General features: G+C 39.3%; 1 protein-coding gene across 1 annotated transcript; it reads right to left on the bottom strand.

The window, feature by feature from the left end:
* Positions 1–2,270: 2,270 nt before the first annotated feature.
* On the bottom strand, positions 2,271–6,527 carry LOC146643176 (recoverin-like). Its single transcript, XM_085395695.1, has 4 exons — positions 6,478–6,527; positions 4,976–5,534; positions 3,356–3,467; positions 2,271–3,042 (listed from the first exon to the last, which is right to left on the bottom strand). Exons 2-4 carry the CDS (start codon positions 5,354–5,356, stop codon positions 2,957–2,959), a joined length of 579 nt encoding a protein of 192 aa, XP_085251821.1. The 5' UTR covers positions 5,357–5,534; positions 6,478–6,527; the 3' UTR covers positions 2,271–2,956.
* Positions 6,528–17,711: the final 11,184 nt, after the last annotated feature.

The following is a 17,711-nucleotide window of genomic DNA, read 5'->3' as shown; positions in this document are numbered from 1 at the left end:
AAAAATGTAGTTTATTTACATTTCTGAAGAATAAACTGGAAATAATCAACCCACTATTTTGTCTGAAATATTTGGGTATGACGTGGCTCGTCTTTAGCCTGTGGCAATAACGGGGTATACTGTGATCAATGCTGTCTTGTAAACTTAGTGTTGACATCAGAGTTTTTTATCAGTTTTTATCATTTATGAAGATGCTGCAAGCGTATTTATCTTTTTGCAATGTAACTACATCACTACAATAAATTAAAGAACCAACACTCGCTGACATCTTTAAGTCAAAATACACAGAAAATAAATAAAGGCAAAAAATACATCTGCTTTTACATTTAAACAAGAAGTTACGATTTTTAATTTTTTGGTCTTTAGCTTGGCTTTGACATGTTACATATATTGACCTTGACCTTGAAATAATTTCGGATGATTTCTACTCACTTTGGAATTATTGTGACTTTTTTTCTTCTTGCTATTATGAGATCTACCTTCATATATTGTATTAAATATTTAAATAAACAACTGGCAACATTTATAAAACATTAATTACTTTGGTGATCACTTTACCTTCCACTCAGAACCATCTAAAAATCCAAGTTTTAACTCGCTGAATAGAATCAAATATCTGCAGAACCAATACCTGTTAATGGTTCATTTGGGTCCCTCAGACACAGATACAGTAGATCGAGGAAAGAAAGAAAAAAGAAGGATCAACAATTACATTCACAGAGAGATTTGGATGTTCAGACAGATGCTTTCAAATGCTGGACAGAAGATTATGTCAGTAATCTCTGCAATCAGGGGAATGAGAACGAGAGAGAGAGAGAGAGAGAGAGAGCTTGACATCATGCGGGGACAGAAACAGATAAAAGTCAACTGTAAGGTCTCTGAGCAGTATGTGGAGAGTAATTAAAATGTATATAAACAGTTGAATTATGCAACAGTTCCACAACCAACAACATATACAAATTAGAGGCTTTTTAAAATTTGTATAAATTTGCATAAACAGACCTGTGTCACGTTTCATTTTGAACATTTTGGGAACACCTGAAGGTTCCCAGACACCAAACATGTTTTTGAAGGAAGCATCTGAAGTAAATTTATTCTTCTGTGACTTGAAGTGAATAAAAAAAGTAAGGCAGATGTCTCTAAGAAACTAGAACAAGAAAGTAGGTCTTTTTTCTTATGAAACAACATTAATCTTTTATGCAGACACTTCTGTGTCTTGTGTAATTTAAGAAAGTGTCCACTGTTAAACAGGGCATCTGGAGATGCATGCATGAAGGATTTGGCTCTTATTTGTAGATAAAATATGATCATGGTGATTTTCCGATCAGTTTGGTTTGGTGACAAATTTCTGCTACTGCAGCAACATAAAAGAGGAGATTTTGATGCCGAGGTATTTAAAAATCCACACAGTAATACTTGTTTCTTTGGATTATCTATAGACCATAGTGAGAACACCAAGGATTCGTTAAATCTGAATTATTCACAGCGGGATACAAGGATTGTACTATAAATAGTTTTGTTTTTTTTGGTTTGCTTTTTAGGGTTTTTTATTTTTCAAATGTAGTTCTTTTTTTGATAGCACAGTTACAGATAATGCATTATTAAGTTTTAAGTCATCAAATAATATATATGGGAGAAGATAAATGGGAAAGGATGTAATAATAGAGAGACACAGTCATTAACAAGAAATTTAGTTGTCACTTACTTCAGCACATTTGCTGTTTGTGACACAAAAACTGTGCAGCTGTGTAAATAGCAGTGGAATACTTCAGCAACTACAGATTGACATTTTTTCTTCACTTCTTCATTTCGAGCACGCTCTAATAAAGAAAAAATGGCAATATTGTCATGGTTGCTTTATTAACTTTGTCTTGACATTTTGTGCAAGTACTGCATACTTAGCTGTGGATCATCAACAGTGGAGTTACATCACTATGACTTGAACTATACCGGAAAGCCAAATCCTTTTCAGAGAGTAAATTTGTTATGATGTGGCAAAAAGGAACAAAATGCAGACTTGAACAAAAAAATATAAACTTCAATTAGGTGGCATGCATCAGTCAATCAAAATCTGCATGTTTGTGTACTAAATTTTTTTTTTTAAATGTTACAGAAGCCATTTTCCAGTTAACAATGTTTTTGTTATTTTGTTAATTTCTTAATTTTAAGAGGAAATAACAGTTTTTAAATTAGATTTACATCGACATAAAAAAGACTTTTGATAATAACATTTTATTACAATTCCAACATGTTTTATTCAGTGTATTGTACAGGATCAAGACTTGATTTCACATGTTGTCTCACAATAACAAGTCTATTCTCCATATTCAACACTTAACTAGGACATTGAACATTTAAGACTGTGACATATGGATACAATAAAGAATGTAAAAGACATGAAATTAGACCAGGATAATGGAAACCTCCTGCATTTACTGTAGTTACACCGTGGGCTATATGTTGGTTTGGGTTAGAAAAGGAGGTAGAACATAACTTGTGGTAGTAATAATTTTGGCTACTCTGAATGACACTTTGTAGCTTTCATCTTCTTAAGAAATTCAAATTAAATACTTACTTTCTAAATGTGGAAGAAGCGATCAGAAGATGGACATTTTATTTACATGCTGTAAAACTTTGTTCACAGGTTTAAGAGGGGATGTTGTCTGTATGGTAGACACATACCGGTGATACTTTGAAATTTGAAATGCTTACAGTTTGTCCCATTTTTTTCCTCAACATTTATGTGCTGTAAATAACTTAGACAGCACATATGGGTATACAATAAATGTTATAAAACCATTGAAGAGGTTCTGTGTCATTGTTTAAATTAGACCATCTGGTCATTATCATCACACCTACAATGTGTTCATGTTTTGTGAAATTGCTGTCAGGTGAAGTGGACAAAAAAAAGACAGTGACAGAACTAGAGAAATATACAGTGAAAATGTCTGAACAGCTACTTTAAAGGTGAGTATTGAATCAAGCGAAGAGCATCGTCATTGTCCAAAACTCCCTGGATGAACTCTCCTTCTGCAATTCGGTCTGCAAAGAGAAAAAAAAAGTTTCTTATAGTTTATTAGTTTTGTTTATTTGGAGTAATATCAAAAACTGAAAGGAAGTCTTCAAAGATGGACATTAAACATAGATACACTTAAAAGGCATTGCAAATACAAACTGTGTAATTGAGGAATGTCATTTACTTTGATAGTATTACAATCCAGTAGCCTAACCTATGACTACCAGATTTGTCACATTCCTCAGGGATTTACTTCTAAACCAGTGTTTTCACTATTGCAAGTGTGATCTACTTATCTGTCCATATTCAATGTCCATATACGTCTTCACTATTTCTTACCGTTGTCACCCTTGTCAAAATAATTCCAGAGTTTATCTGCCCTCTTCTGAGCTGTGTTTTCATCTTCAGGCAACTTTTCCATCTCTTCTTTGGGAATCAGCTTAAAAATTGCCTGTCAAGGGAAAAATAACAAAATTTGGTGAAAAGTGAGAAAAGATTTCACTTGTGTGAGCTACAGCTGTATACAGTAAAATCTATTTTTGTGGCTGCAGAGGGAAATGGAGCCATTGCCCCCAAATCCTCCTTTAATCTGAACCGCTTTGTCACATCTATGAGCTGATGAGCTGCCTCGCAAACAAAAACAGCAACAAACTGCTGTGATTCTACAGATTAACCAACCAGCTCTTTTGGTCTCTCTGGCTTTATTTAGTGAATATATGAATACTAATCTTTAAGAATGAAATGTGGCTGTTCTAATAAGGTTTCCAAGCAATATAAAGATACATTAACACTACACAGCACAGTAATACTCTTCAGCTGCCTGTCTTAAGAATATATGAAAAAAATTTATTTTTCCAAATGTAAACCGAATAATTTTGTTACATATCAGGGAGGATGCACTACTGTGGGCACAAAAAACTAAAGTGAGAAGGCACTGGCTTTATATAATTCTAAGTGCCTTTTTATATTTGTCTGCATACTGTCAACAAATAATGATGGTGCTTATTGATGAAGGTTTGCAGTTTTCTCTCTAAAAATTAATTCGAGTGGCCGGTAGATAAAACTGATTAATTTTCAATTCCATTCAAATTATTTCGGTTAAATTTTACTTTGTATTATTATATTATTTGTACATTTATAGCTCCAGATCATATCAAATATTGCCTCAATGTGCTTTATTTTTGCAAGGTTTTATGACATCAAACAAGCTCAAACACTGTCTTAAATAATCCTGTGTGCCCATCACACATTTGTTTCCGTTATACTTCATTTGCTATTCAAAGTTTAATAGCTAACATACTGTCATGCTTCTTTGAAATGTATTAAAATTAGAACATTTCACTTACTAAGAGTAAAAAAACGAATATGTGGAAAACCGAGGCTACGTTGTGACATATTAGAATAGAATAATCCTTTAATTGTCCCACAAAGTTAAATTTGGGTGTAACAGCAGCAAGAAAGACACATATACAAACAAACAGTACACAAGACACAGGACAGAAACATACACAATTTTTACATATTTACATCAAGGACATTACCTGTTACCAAGGACATGACCAAGGATTTTACCTATAGACATTTCAACATTTGTGTAAAACTTTGCAAGATTATGTCTATTTCTTTAGGATTAAGTTAAATGCAATCTATTTATCAGCATTAATAAATTATTTTTTATTTATGATCATATATAAGAAAATGAAAATGTAAACCCATATTTAGGCTCAGAATTCAAGCATATTTGGAGTCTTAATTTCAACTATAGTGGCCTGTTTTGCTATTTTACAGGTTGCACATGTAGTTCAAGACAGTCTAACATGATCTTCTATGCAGATAATACGTTTGTCTAACTTTGTTCTTGTGAATCCACCTGTTTCTGTAAACAGTGTGCAAACATCTAGAAGCCAAAGCTAAAGGAAAAGCAGTGATTTAGCACTTCATCACCACCCTTTCACTCACCGTGCAGATTTCCGAGACCTCTGACTTGGTGATGTATCCATTCTTGTCCACATCAAACAGCGAGAAGGCCCATTCGAGTTTCCTGGTGGTCTTTCCTGTTGATGTCATGTGGAGGGCAATGATGTACTCCTTGAAGTCCAGAGTGCCATCGTCATTTGTGTCAAAGGAGCGGAAGACGTGTTGAGCATATGTATTGGCATCACTTTCTGGAAAGAACTTGGTGTAGATTGTCTGAAACTCCTCTTTTGTGATGCGGCCATTTGGACACTGCTTCTTGAAGTTTTCATACCACTGGACAATTTCAGTCTCTGAGAACTTGGTGTTGAGCTTCAGATCCTCCAGGATCTCTTTGGACACAGCTCCGCTCTTGCTATTTCCCATTGCTGGTGTTTTAGTGATGTTTTAGAGCTTTATTTGAGAGTGAATATGTGGCCCCTGGCTCTTCTAGGGCAATTATAACCCAACTTTAACCTAAGAAGTTACCTCCTCTGCTTTGTTAAAGGGGTAACAGCCCTCTTGATCCTGTCTTCGCCTGCTATTCAGCCCACCAACGCAAAAGCTGTGAAAAGAACAGTCGTATGGTAAGCTCTTTAAGCCACTCAACCATCTGTACTTCCAGCAATAGGTGACAAGGTTCATTTCAGGTCAAAAGTAAAGTCCTTGCTTATCGACATCGAAGTGTGCAAGTCTCTACCCTGTTGATCTCTTAAAATAAGCACCAAGCCAGGTTGCAACTGAGGACTCAAATAGACATGATCTTGGCCCCTGAGGGCACCTTGTACTCAGAGTTATTTAGTCCCGGTAAGTTTCTATAATGAGCTTCATCCATACTTAGGAGTCTTATCTATCTATTACTTCATGGGGAAAAATGCTGTGCTTTCCAAAGTTTACATTTTCATTACCAATGTTGAACAAAAACTGAAATGGCCGAACCATAAATGTATCTTCACATGAGTGATTGCATCTATAAGTGACAGTCAATCAATAGCTTTAAATTTACACACTGGTAAGGGTCTTCAAAAGTCAGCCTGCAGCTAAGCTTGTAGTGAACATTTGTACAACTGGAAGACCCTTGTTTGATATAATATCTAGATCCAACATCATTACATGAAAACAAAAATGTTGTTTCCTTGCAAATTATAAAATACCCAAAAAATTGTGCAAGTGATTATTTTAATAAAATGAATGAATTCGTCTGTGAGAAACATAAGTGAATAGGACCAAATTTCTCTTAATTATATTTTCAAAAATTCAGTTTTGGATAAATGTTTCTTGTGAGCTGTAAAACAGAGAAACTAAAACAAAGAAAAGTTTCAGTTTCAAGTCAAAAAACTTGAATTTAACCATTAAGAAATAAAAATTCATTGCTCATTAAATTGAGTTGAACAACACCTGATTAAGATGCCATAAAGTAATAAGTCTAACAGTATCCTTAGTGTTTCCACACTCCTTATAATCAGAATTTATCTTGCAAGTGTTGCTCAGCTCTTTCTGTCTCCTACCTGTATGATCAGCTGGGGAGTCCAGGGCAAACAGTGATGCTCTGTCTGTGAGTAGCTGAGGAAATCAACCTCCACCTGATGGGTAGAGTCAATTAATCTGGATCACCCTGAGGCGGAGCCACATCAGCACCCGTGTGAGCCCCTGAGCTGCTGCTTCCTTTTTATGTATATGTACATAGTCAAGAGGTGGCATCACTCATAAGAACTTTTTATGATGTTTCTCACAAATAACTTTCACTACTACTTATACTCAGGAAGAGTATTTTTGTTCATTATCAAGACTGAACAAAAGGCTCAAACCACTATTGATATATTCTCATTTCTTTGGTTTGACACACATATAGTTATACTATGATCAGGTTGTCATTTTGTGCCATTTTTCTGAATATTTTGCACTTTGTCGGAGATCTGGTCAGTCTGTCATTGTCATTGTGACATGAAAACAGAGCCTGTAAGGACATTTACAATGAGAAGCCACATTAAAATAGCTCCACCTGACGCTTGCAACAGGACAGTCTGGCAGTCTGACTATGGCAGTAAATACTCTGTTTTTTTGTTTTTTGGGGGGGTTTTTGTGTCCTGTCTGGCACTGTAGCAATCAGAATTATTGTCTGAGGGCCAAGACAATTTGCCCAACAGATTTACTTTCCCAAGTGGGCCTTTTGCTATACTGGTCCACTTGATTGTGATAGTTTATTTGATCTTTATTAGTTATTTTTATTCTAAGTTATTGTAATCAGGCCAGACTGGACTTGGGGACGGGAAAGAAAAACAAGAAGAAAAGTTCAGAAGAAAGTTAACAGAAGGAGAGGGAAAGAAAAAGGAGAAAAGAGAGAGAGAAGACAATGAAAATCTGCTTCATCACCTTTGTCTCCCCCCCCCTCCCCCCCCCCCCCCCCCCTCTTTTTCTTTTCCTGGATCACCTGTTGAGAAAAAAAGAAAACAAGCAGAAGAAAACGAGAGCAATAGAATAAACAACATCACGATGATATATGGGAATATGACAGTAAATACTAAATGTTAAACATTATTGTGCAGCACGTAAGATCGACAGCGCACAGTGTGCTTTAAGGTAGGAGCCAAAAAGGGTGTAGTTTGTGGGTGTGATCACCCGTGTGTACACCTGTGAGCATGGACGCGCTGGTTTTTTGGTTTTTAAAAGGTTCCTACATGTAATGATCTGCTAGAGGGTGTGGGGGGGCCACAGCCCCGTCCTCCAGGGCATGAAGCAGGTATGGAGGAGATCAAAACTCCAAACATCCAGAGGCCCCCAGAACACAAGAGACCAAGGAAGACTAACAGAGGGGCAGCCGCGCCACTGTCCCAGTAAGAGCTGAGGAGAGTCCCAGATGAGGGCTCACTCAGCTGCCGCGGAGCAGAAGCCAGGGGGGGTTGCAGTGACGCGCCCGGGAGCTCCGCCGGCAGCCAGCTGTGCCTGAGTGACCGAGCCCCAGGCCGAGAGGCCGAGGGCACCCCACCCCCAAAGTGGCCAGAGAGAGCCCCAGGCTCCAGGCCCCGATAAGCGGCCGCCAAGGAGTGAGCCGGTGTGTACCTGGACGCCCATCCCCGGACACAAAGAACCACCAACGCACCGACGTCTGAGGGCGTCTGCCACTGGCAGGGGAAGTGGTGGGGGGAGATAGGCCCCCATACCTTGGAGGGCCCGAGATGTCCCCAGAGAGGTGGCGTCTGATACCCAACCTGACATATAGACACAGACATACAGGCACACACATATACAAACATCCATTCCCACCCTCATGCTCTCATATGCACTTACTCCACACTCAACCAACGTGGAGACAGACATAAAGAGACGTTGTACACACAATCACACTCCCCAAGCGTACTCTAAGCCCCGGGTCTAGGTACCCTTGCCCCTGGAGGGGGGAACTGCACCCAGACCCAGGTGGTGTTACCCTTTTCCCTGCGGTGGGGGGAGGCAGACCGCCCCGACTCCGCAGCAGCAGGGAGGCCCCACACTCCAGACCACAGTCGAACGGCCAACTCCTCCTCCTAGCCCCCCCGCTCCAGCAGAGAATGGGGGTGAGAGAAGACTCCAAACCTCCCTCCACCCGCTCATATGTAGTAAATGGGTAAATGTTTTGGGTTTGCCATTTTGTTTGAGACACTCCTGAGCAGGTTTTTCCAACTGGCAGTGAGCACTCGTGGTCTATTTAGTGGGAGCTATCAAAGTAACATCCACAAGAATGCACAGGGTTTCCAGATGTTGCATTGTAACATCAATGCTATCCAACATTCCTGTGTACGATGACCAATCAGTTTATGTCATCTGTTATTTTCAGAAAGATTTTCTTTAAAATCCTGTTCTAGATTATATCATTAGAGTTTCTTTAGTTTGGGTATTCAGAGAGAGAGAGAGAAATAAAACCAAGGTAATTATAATTTAGCTTCACTAATTTTGGCTGTGGTTACTTTGATCATGTAGCAGCTCATATATGAAGTCAGTTTCACTTGAGGCTGGCTGCACAAGTGAAAAATGAACAACCAGGTACAAAAATGGATTTGGTCAGTAGAGATAATTTCCTTATTATCACAACTGTACAGAGAGGACAGTTTTTATGCCTTACCTATGTGGGGATTTTTAACTGACAGGAGTAATAATAATAATGATAATAATGGATTGCATTTATATAGCGCTTTTCGGGGCCCTCAAAGCTGGCACAAGCAGTTTTTTAGGCTCACCAAATTATAGTTACAGAACTGAGTTTCTCGCCCTGGTGTATGATGTTTAGGCCTTCAGTGAAAGAAGTTCAGTGACTTGAATTAGCCAACGTAAAGTCCAGTAGATTCGTACTGCCTTCCGTCCGTTTAAATCTGACAAATACTTTTGTGGCTCCCAAAAGAATCCAAACTCTTAAACTGAGGCTACAAAATGCGCAGTTCAGGTAGTAGGAGGTATCGCAGTGGTTATACCCCTTCTTTATATACAGTCTTTGTATAGAAAGAGTCAAAACAATTTGTGAACTAATAGAATAATAACACAGCCTCTGAAACTTAGCATCATCTCACAAAGCAATGGCAAAAATGAACATATATGTTTTAAGTATGCAAAAAAAAACAAAGCCTCTGTTATTCTGGTGTGAGATTTTTATCCTTTATTATTAATCAAGCTGCTGAAGTAATTCAATTTATGTTTTAGTAATCCTATTTAATTTAATTTTGAATTATCATTGTCTATATAAAAGCTTAATTATTACCACTGCTGTAAAATATTATTCCTTAAAAGTAACAGGAAAGGCTTGTTTCTATCTTCAGCCTACAGAGCAAATCAAGTCAGCTGACTGATCTAGGCACTGAAGCATTGCAAGCGCACTGCAGGGTTTGTCTGCTGTAAAAATAAACCCGATCAAGTGAAGTGACAAAGTTAAAGGAAGCTGTTTCCAAATCTACCTTGGACCTTTAGGCGGGCCAAGGTTTAGCAGTTTAAATCCAGTTGGCAGGCAGCAGGTGGAGGATATATCTGCTCCAATCAGCGGGGGATTTAAATACACTTAAAGTGAGTGTTGACTGATCCACCATTTGCTCCACTGTCAACCAGTCTACACAGAAACCCATCAACAGAGTGCACTGAACCAACCAAAGTTTCTATCAATACAGAAAAGCATGATGGGAAAGCAACTGTCTGAACCCCACTGAAAGGTCACAACCTGTGTGACACTCCACACTTTTAATTTCGTGCGTCTAGATTTTTCTTTTATCTTGTCTAATATTTGTACTGCCCACACAGTCGTGCATAAGTGATAAGAATTACAAAAGTCACATCATTTACAGTTACATCATTTTATAAACTCAATCTCTGAAACAAACTAGGAGGGCACAGGGAATGCATTCTGTCTTTCAGTGCATTCAAACACTCCATCTCACTTCCTACCTTGGCTCATAATGATGAATGGTGACAGTGCTAACGTCCAAGCTACCATGCTAATGCTAGACCCCAGTTACAGAGGCCTAAAGACTGTCAACAACCATCTGCAAGCAGTTACTAGTAAGGAAAAATGTGTATTCTTCAATTTGTTGGAACGGTTGCTGGAGATGCATGGCAGTTGGTGGGTGGAACTGGTTGCAAAGCAGTATATTGTGCTGTACTACACCAAAACCTTGTTTTGCGTTTGCTTTAATTGCTCATGAATCACCTAGGCTGCCCATACTTTGTATGGAAGATTCCAACTTCTCTGCAAAAAACCAGACAAACTGAGGTAGTGAAACCTGAAAGGTGGAAATGTTCACCTTCAAAGTAAAAGGTGCACTTTTGAAACATGTTGAATGTGAATATTCTCATATTCTCATTTTCAGTTTTTGTCACACTTTTTCAACTTTGACTACCACTCGGTGAGTATTTGGCAAGTGTTTGCAGACAAGCTGGTGTCTTTGAGGCAATATACAAGTATATTAAGGAATCACATAGAGCTATTCGGTAGAGCACGCTCTTTGCAACCAGTTTCACCTAGCGACAGCCAGCAATCACTACCCAACCACTGGAACCCCGATGGGTCTCTGAGTGTGTGAGACTAAGACTTCATAAAGAATTGTGTTCACTGTATCATAGGTCGCACTGGTATAGAAAGGGCCCTTTACGCTATTCAGTGTTTCTGCATTGCATTCTTATCTCAGAAATTCAATTACTGGTTAGAGTTAGCACCACATCTACTTCGTTAGGTTTACAAAGACATTAACCCTGCAACCCTGAAAATATGGATACCAAGTGTACAACGTACTAACTGTACAGCATCCTTGTTGGCTTTTAATGCCCATTGGTCTGCTTAAATGGTATTCATGAAGCAGCATGAGGTGAATTTCTGCCATGGTTATGGAGAAGTTTTAGAAATGAGCTGCTTTCATACTTTTTATATACAAATTATTAATTACTTTAATATTTTTACTCATTTATTTAGCCAAAAAGCTCTGACTGTTTTAGGTCCTACAATGACTTATTTTAAGTGAGTACAAGCTGATTCATAGTCTAAACTCAAAAAGTGAACTCTGTTATATAATCATCATCAACAACAACAGCAACTGTGATGTTGACTTGTTGATGGCGATGGGTCTGTTCTACCTGATTAAGATGACATAAGTAGCTACCTGCAGAAATCCTCTCCACCCACTGCTTTTCTGTCAGGCGGAGCTGTGCTGATTCTCTAATGCAGGACAAATTTAGAGCCACATACCGTAAGCTCTCCCTTGGCAAACAGCTGATGTCTCTTCTATAGAAGTAAAACATCTTAAATCCTGTGCTGATGTGCTGAGGCCTAACTTCATCATCCCGCCCTCCTCTTGGCATCATTAACCACAGCTCCACGGATCATTTGGATTTTACCACTGGACACATGGCAGAGCCAGAGAGGATGAAGAAGACATGCAATGTCAGCTTTCAAGAATAAATAACTTCCTGCAGCAACAACAACAAAAAAAACCAACCTCTGAACTTGTTCAGATTTAGTCTGACTCGAATAGTGCTGGAATAAAAAAACAGCTAATGCAGGCTAATGTTAGCTAGCTATAGTTAGCAAGCTAAAATCACTACGAGTTCTATAAAATGTATTACTGTTTCAGTATATTTTAGCATGCCACAGATAAGTATTTCACAGTTTTTTAGAAAGTGAAAACAAGAAATGACACCTTGGTGATATTATCCCTTATATTCGACCGATTTGAAAGTTTGACTGACCTAAGATTCCATGACTTTGTTTACAAATAGGATTTCAGCACACAAATTAAATTGTATTAGTCTGCATACAGTGTATTTTATTCAACATTTGTACCCTCTTTGTGTTTCCAGTCCAAAATGACCAGTCATTAGAAACGAATGGGGGAGACAACTTATACATACATACGGACACACAGAAGCATGCATGCATGTGCACACACACACACACACCAACCACTATCGGAACCTTTGCCCAGTCAATCCTCTCCTCCATAGGAACAGCTCGTGCGTTGGCAGTTCTCACAAACAGCTGCAACATTGTTTCAATTGCACTGAGTGTTTCTTGTAGCTTTGGTGTATAATGCTTTTTTGATGCCTTGCTCACAAGTCACTGTGTGGCATGACCAAGGCAGGTCAATATACTCTAAGTGTTACTCTTTATGACATATTTGATCACTACACTTGTGAGGAGGACAGAGAATCTGACTTTTTCAGGCCTCAATGTCACTTCAGATTTGATATGTTGTTACTGGTGATTCGCTTTGACAACATGATACAAAACCAGGCCGTCATCAACAAGACAAGCTGACATGATGAGCGAGGTTTAGGACAAGCGTGTGGAGCGCCGGCCACTCATCACTGTCTTAAGTCCAAACATCAGAGTGGCTTTTGGGAGATGCTGGCCTTTTATTTGTTTCTTGCTAATGGGCACAACCAATTTTCAGACTAGCATAGCTTTCATTGATTTTGTCTCTCTTTTAAAAATGGAATATTATCAGTAAGCACATTAGCATTTAAACCCCAAAGATACTTGTAAATGAGGAGAATATAATTTTCTTTACCCTAAAAACATTCATGGCCAAGATAACTAATGCACAGCTGTCTTTTTGAAGCCCACCATGACTTTGGTCAAGACGTTCAAGTATTCAGCACATTCTCCCTTTAAACATACTGATGCTTTATCAGCTTTCTTTTTTTCCACTTTAACCACTCATTTATCGTCATCTTCCAATATGCCTGCTGCTATATGATTTTACAAGAATACCAACTAACAAAGCTCCACAAAGGTGGCAGGCAGGGTAATGAGTTCCATAAAGAGACAAACACTTTCCAACCACAGAACAAGAATTTAAGTCTGGGACAGCTAAATTTTACACTTTTATACTAGTTTTTGATTTTGGGGGGAATTTGCTCTGTTGGTATCCTGGTAATGCACGAACCACTGATTTAAAGGAGGAAAACATTTTTGATTTGGATCTTGTTTTGTTTTAGATTAATTTCTATTTTATTAGAGAAATTACAGCAGCTGTTTAGTTCCCTTTTGCAATTCTTCTCTCACAGAAGGTAACGATTACCTGTGAGTACTATATTTTTCATTCTTCTGGGTTTCTGGCCTTCCAACACATATTTTAGACCCCCCTTTTTAATTCTTGCTTTATTGACCTCATTCTCAATCAGCTTGCCTTTTTTAAGAACAAGGATATTCCCGTCGGGATTTATTGGATTAGCTGTTTTTGTCCCTTGGTTCTTGGGACAAGCCTTTCCCTGTCACTGTCTCACCTTTAACCTACAAGATTGGGTTCTAAGAAAGGGAATCCTTTGATTGTAAGGAGGAGGGGATTAAGATGGACCAACAGAAGGAGAGCCTGAGAGGAGCGGTGCATGTGGTGATGTTAGGCAGCGTAAGGAGGATTTGGCAGCAATGCAAAGCAGACAGAGAGTTAATAAAGGGAATGGAAAATCTAGGGTTACCTGAACATAGCTGAGAGGTTTTATCAAAGCTCTTTGGCTTGACCTTGGGGAATCTGTTCTTAGAAAAAGAATATTTAATCTAGACATCCTAATTGATATCATGGCGTCAGTGTGGATACTAGTCGAAGGAGGTAAGGGAGGTCAGATGAACAGTCGGCCAAATGACTGAGGATATGGACCGAGTGAGGAGGCGGGACTAATGCAGGACTTTGTGCAGTTACTTTAGACTGGGTGAAGCAAATGTAATGTTGACTGTTAGCATACAGCTATCACATAAATTGAGCAGCATTATAAAAAAAAATAAATACGAGTTTTTTGGTTTATTTATAATTGTAAAAGCATCTATTCCCTTTAGTTCAGCCAAACCTCTTGTTTTATTGTCTTTCTAAAATTGATCCATGTCATTGGATTGTTTGGTCTGTTGGTCAGCTACTTGTTGATCCAAAATAGAGCTGTATAAAAAGATACATTCAAAAAAGCTCTGTTATTCCCACTAGCATGTAAAAAGTGCTGTGTGCCACTCTAACCATGTTCATTAAAAGGATAAAGTATTGATTTGGTCTTAGCACATAGGACCAAATAGAGTTCCAAGTCACTTGGAAATGAAACTGCAATTTAATCTGTTGTTAATATAGAAAAATATTATGGCAAAAAAAAATCCAAAAAACTAAACTAAACCTACAATGCAATCACACTACTTAAATGTGTTCAGTGCCATAATAAACTACCTACACCCTTACTGTTTCCATAGGGGGTAAGTGGCAGCCAGATAATTAGGTCCATTTGATTCACTGATCATAAGCAATTGTAACAATTTCTATTTTTTATTTTTATTTTTTAAAGGTTTGGTGGTTTGCAGGTCTGAAGCATTTGTGTGTATTCACGTAAAGCCAAGGAGAAAATACAAAAGTACCGATCTCAAGTATGCAATTGTTGCTGCCCATCAATATAGGAAGGGATATTTCACCATTTCCAAACAAGCTGAAGTCCAAAACATTCAAAGCAGTTCCCAAGGAGTGGCTGTCCCAGCAAGGCAGGCAGGGCATGCTCAGAGAAACAGCAAAATAAATATGAGTTCTACGTGTCAGACTGTGCAGGCCTCAGTTAACATGGTTTATGTTAGATGTTTGGCCATAATGCACAGAACTATATTTATTTTCCAGCAGTTGCTGGATCAGTCCACCAGGAACCGATCCACAGCTACTGAGACTAGTGACTGGGACGTGGAACGTCATCTCTCTGGTGGGAAGCAGCTAGTGCGTGAGGTTGAGAGATACATCAACACATGGCTTGGGCTCAGAAACCTCCTGGAGTTCTCCTGAGCTAGACTCTGTCTCAGTCTGGAGTTGCTCCTGGTGATAGGCAGCAGGCTTTGGTGGGTATGTTAGTATCCCTCGGCTTGCTGCCTCTGTGTTGGAGTTTTTTCTGGAGCAGATGGAGGCCAGGGAGAGGGAGGTCTGGGCTTCTCTACTTAGGCTGCTGCCCCTGCAACCCAGCTCCAGATAAGAGACAGAAAATGGATGGATGGATGGATGGATGGATGGATGGATGGATGGATGGATGGATGTTCAGCAGCTACAGCTTACCAGGTTATGACTCAGGGCAATCATCATAAGTGCAGCAGCCAATCTGCAACACAATGGCTGATGCAAACTCAAAGTGCTCCGTGCACACACACACACTAATACACGTATTACTGTAGATTGTTGCCGTTTTAATGACTGTCAGACAACAAAATATCCCACAACATCCTCCATAAAGTCTTGTCTGACTCTAAAAAATCATGCTTCATGGTTACTTGCTACTGCTACAGCACTGACAGAGAAAAGGTAGTGAGAACAAGACCAGTGAAAACATCCTCGCTGCGTCATGATCCAATTATTAGCTATATAATTACTGTCTGCAGGGAATGCTGTCCTCACACAGAGAAACCAGTAAGGTTATTCAGGATAGGAGACTGAGAGTGGAGTGAGTTTACTGACCATGCTGAGCTGTAGAGGAACACTGAGGTCGAGCTGCGAACTTTCGATGTTCATAATTGCTATTGTAGCAGATGACCTGAAGGCCAGCTCTGATTTCAAACCATAAGTGTGTCAGGTTAAAGTGGAGTCAAACAGTTTTCAAGCTGTAGTCCAAATTTAATTCACTTGATTTACCACCTAGGAGGGGCTTAGCATGCAGCCTAAGGTCAACCCAGGCCAAGCTGGCAAATTTCCTAAGAAAACATGTCAGACTCAATCTAAAACAGATCATTTATTAGATAGTCTTAACAGAACCCGGCTGGAGCTGGATCCTAATAACCTTAATAAAGAGAAGAATCAGATTTCTTTATTTTAGAATGGATTTCTTGGATACAACTGAGGTAGATTTTGTGAAAACTAGGTTTTATAATTAAATATAATTCTAAATAATAAAGTCTCACCTTCCTTTTAAAATGTATTTATTTTAATTTTGGGAATGAGTTATTTTTTGTACAAACAAAATGTGAATTTAACTGGCGTCAGTAACCAACTCTTTAGCGCTGTCTGGGTTTCCAACATCCATCCATCCATTTTCTTCCGCTTATCCGGGACCGGGTCACGGGCGCAGCAACCCAAGCAGAGAAACCCAGACTTCCTCTCCCCAGCCACCTCCTCCAGCTTATCCGGGGGAACACCAAAGCGTTCCCAGGCCAGCCGACAGATATCCAGCGTGTCCTGGGTCTGCCCCGGGGCCTCCTTCCGGTGGGACAAGTCCGGAAAACCTCACCCAGGAGGCATCCTTGTCAGATACCCGAACCACCTCAACTGGCTCCTTTCGATGTGGAGGAGCAGCGGCTCTACTCTGAGCCCCTCCCGAACGGGCGAACTTCCAGCCACCCTTCGGAGGAAGCCCATTTGCGCCGCTTGTATTCGCGATCTCGTTCTTTCGGTCACTACCCACAGCTCGTGACCATAGGTGAGGGTAGGGGCGTAGATCGACCGGTAAATTGAGAGCTTCGCTTCTACACTCAGCTCTCTCTTCACCACAACAGACCGGTACAGCGTCCACATCACTGCAGCTGCTGCACCAATTCGTCTGTCAATCTCCGGCTCCTTTCTCCTATCACTCGTGAACAAGACCCCAAGATACTTAAACACCTCCTTTCCAACACTGAAGTGCAAATATCTGCACATTCCTCCAATGTCCACTTGAGGCTGGCACACAAAACGAGTCGACCCCTGTAGACTGCTGTGTTAAAATGCCCAACTTTACAGAATCAAAACGCATGGATACCTTCTATGGATAGTTTGTCCATTTATAAAAACTGTATGGATGGAGACATCCACCTGCATCTGGAGTTCGAGCTGTGTTGTAGGTGGGCCAGCACAAACAGCTGTAGCCAGTAGGTGTCACTTCTACTATCTGGAGTCACTGAACTGGACTTTTCCATCATGTTTCTGTTGTTTGGATCATGGATAGGATTATCTGACAAATAGCAACCCTGCAAGCAAGTTAGTTGGGGCAGCAGCATCATCTACTAGTCTCTTACATCTATTTAATGTTTTAAACTTAAAGATTAAAGTAATGTTACCTGTAGAGTCAATTTGATCAAGCTTGCTAGCATTAGCTGATAATTTAGCACTCCACCCCCAAAAAAATAAAAAATAAAAAATAAAAATAGGATTGACACCACATGGAGCTATTTAAAATCCTGTGGGACCAAATTATCTTATGCAAACACAAGAAAGAGATTAAAAAAATACTTTCTTCAGCTTGGCATGTAGGAAACAAGCTTTCACGTTTGTAAATTTTTGAGTTTCTTTTTATTATTATCTACAATTTGAACTATTTC

Source organism: Rhamphochromis longiceps, linkage group LG22 (genome assembly GCF_057381845.1).
Source record: "Rhamphochromis longiceps isolate RC_006_pf linkage group LG22, R_longiceps_female_GT1.1, whole genome shotgun sequence".
In the NCBI taxonomy this organism is placed as follows: Eukaryota; Metazoa; Chordata; class Actinopteri; order Cichliformes; family Cichlidae; genus Rhamphochromis; species Rhamphochromis longiceps.
This window is presented reverse-complemented; position numbering and strand designations above follow the sequence as displayed.

Bases quoted from the DNA above. Each gene is read 5' to 3' on its own strand.
- LOC146643176 (XM_085395695.1), bottom strand. From the start codon at position 5,356: ATGGGAAATAGCAAGAGCGGAGCTGTGTCCAAAGAGATCCTGGAGGAT. The intron at 3,468-4,975 runs GTGAGTGAAAGG...TTCCCTTGACAG, and splicing joins AGGTCTCGGAAATCTGCACG to GCAATTTTTAAGCTGATTCC. The intron at 3,043-3,355 runs GTAAGAAATAGT...TTCTCTTTGCAG, and splicing joins TTTTGACAAGGGTGACAACG to ACCGAATTGCAGAAGGAGAG.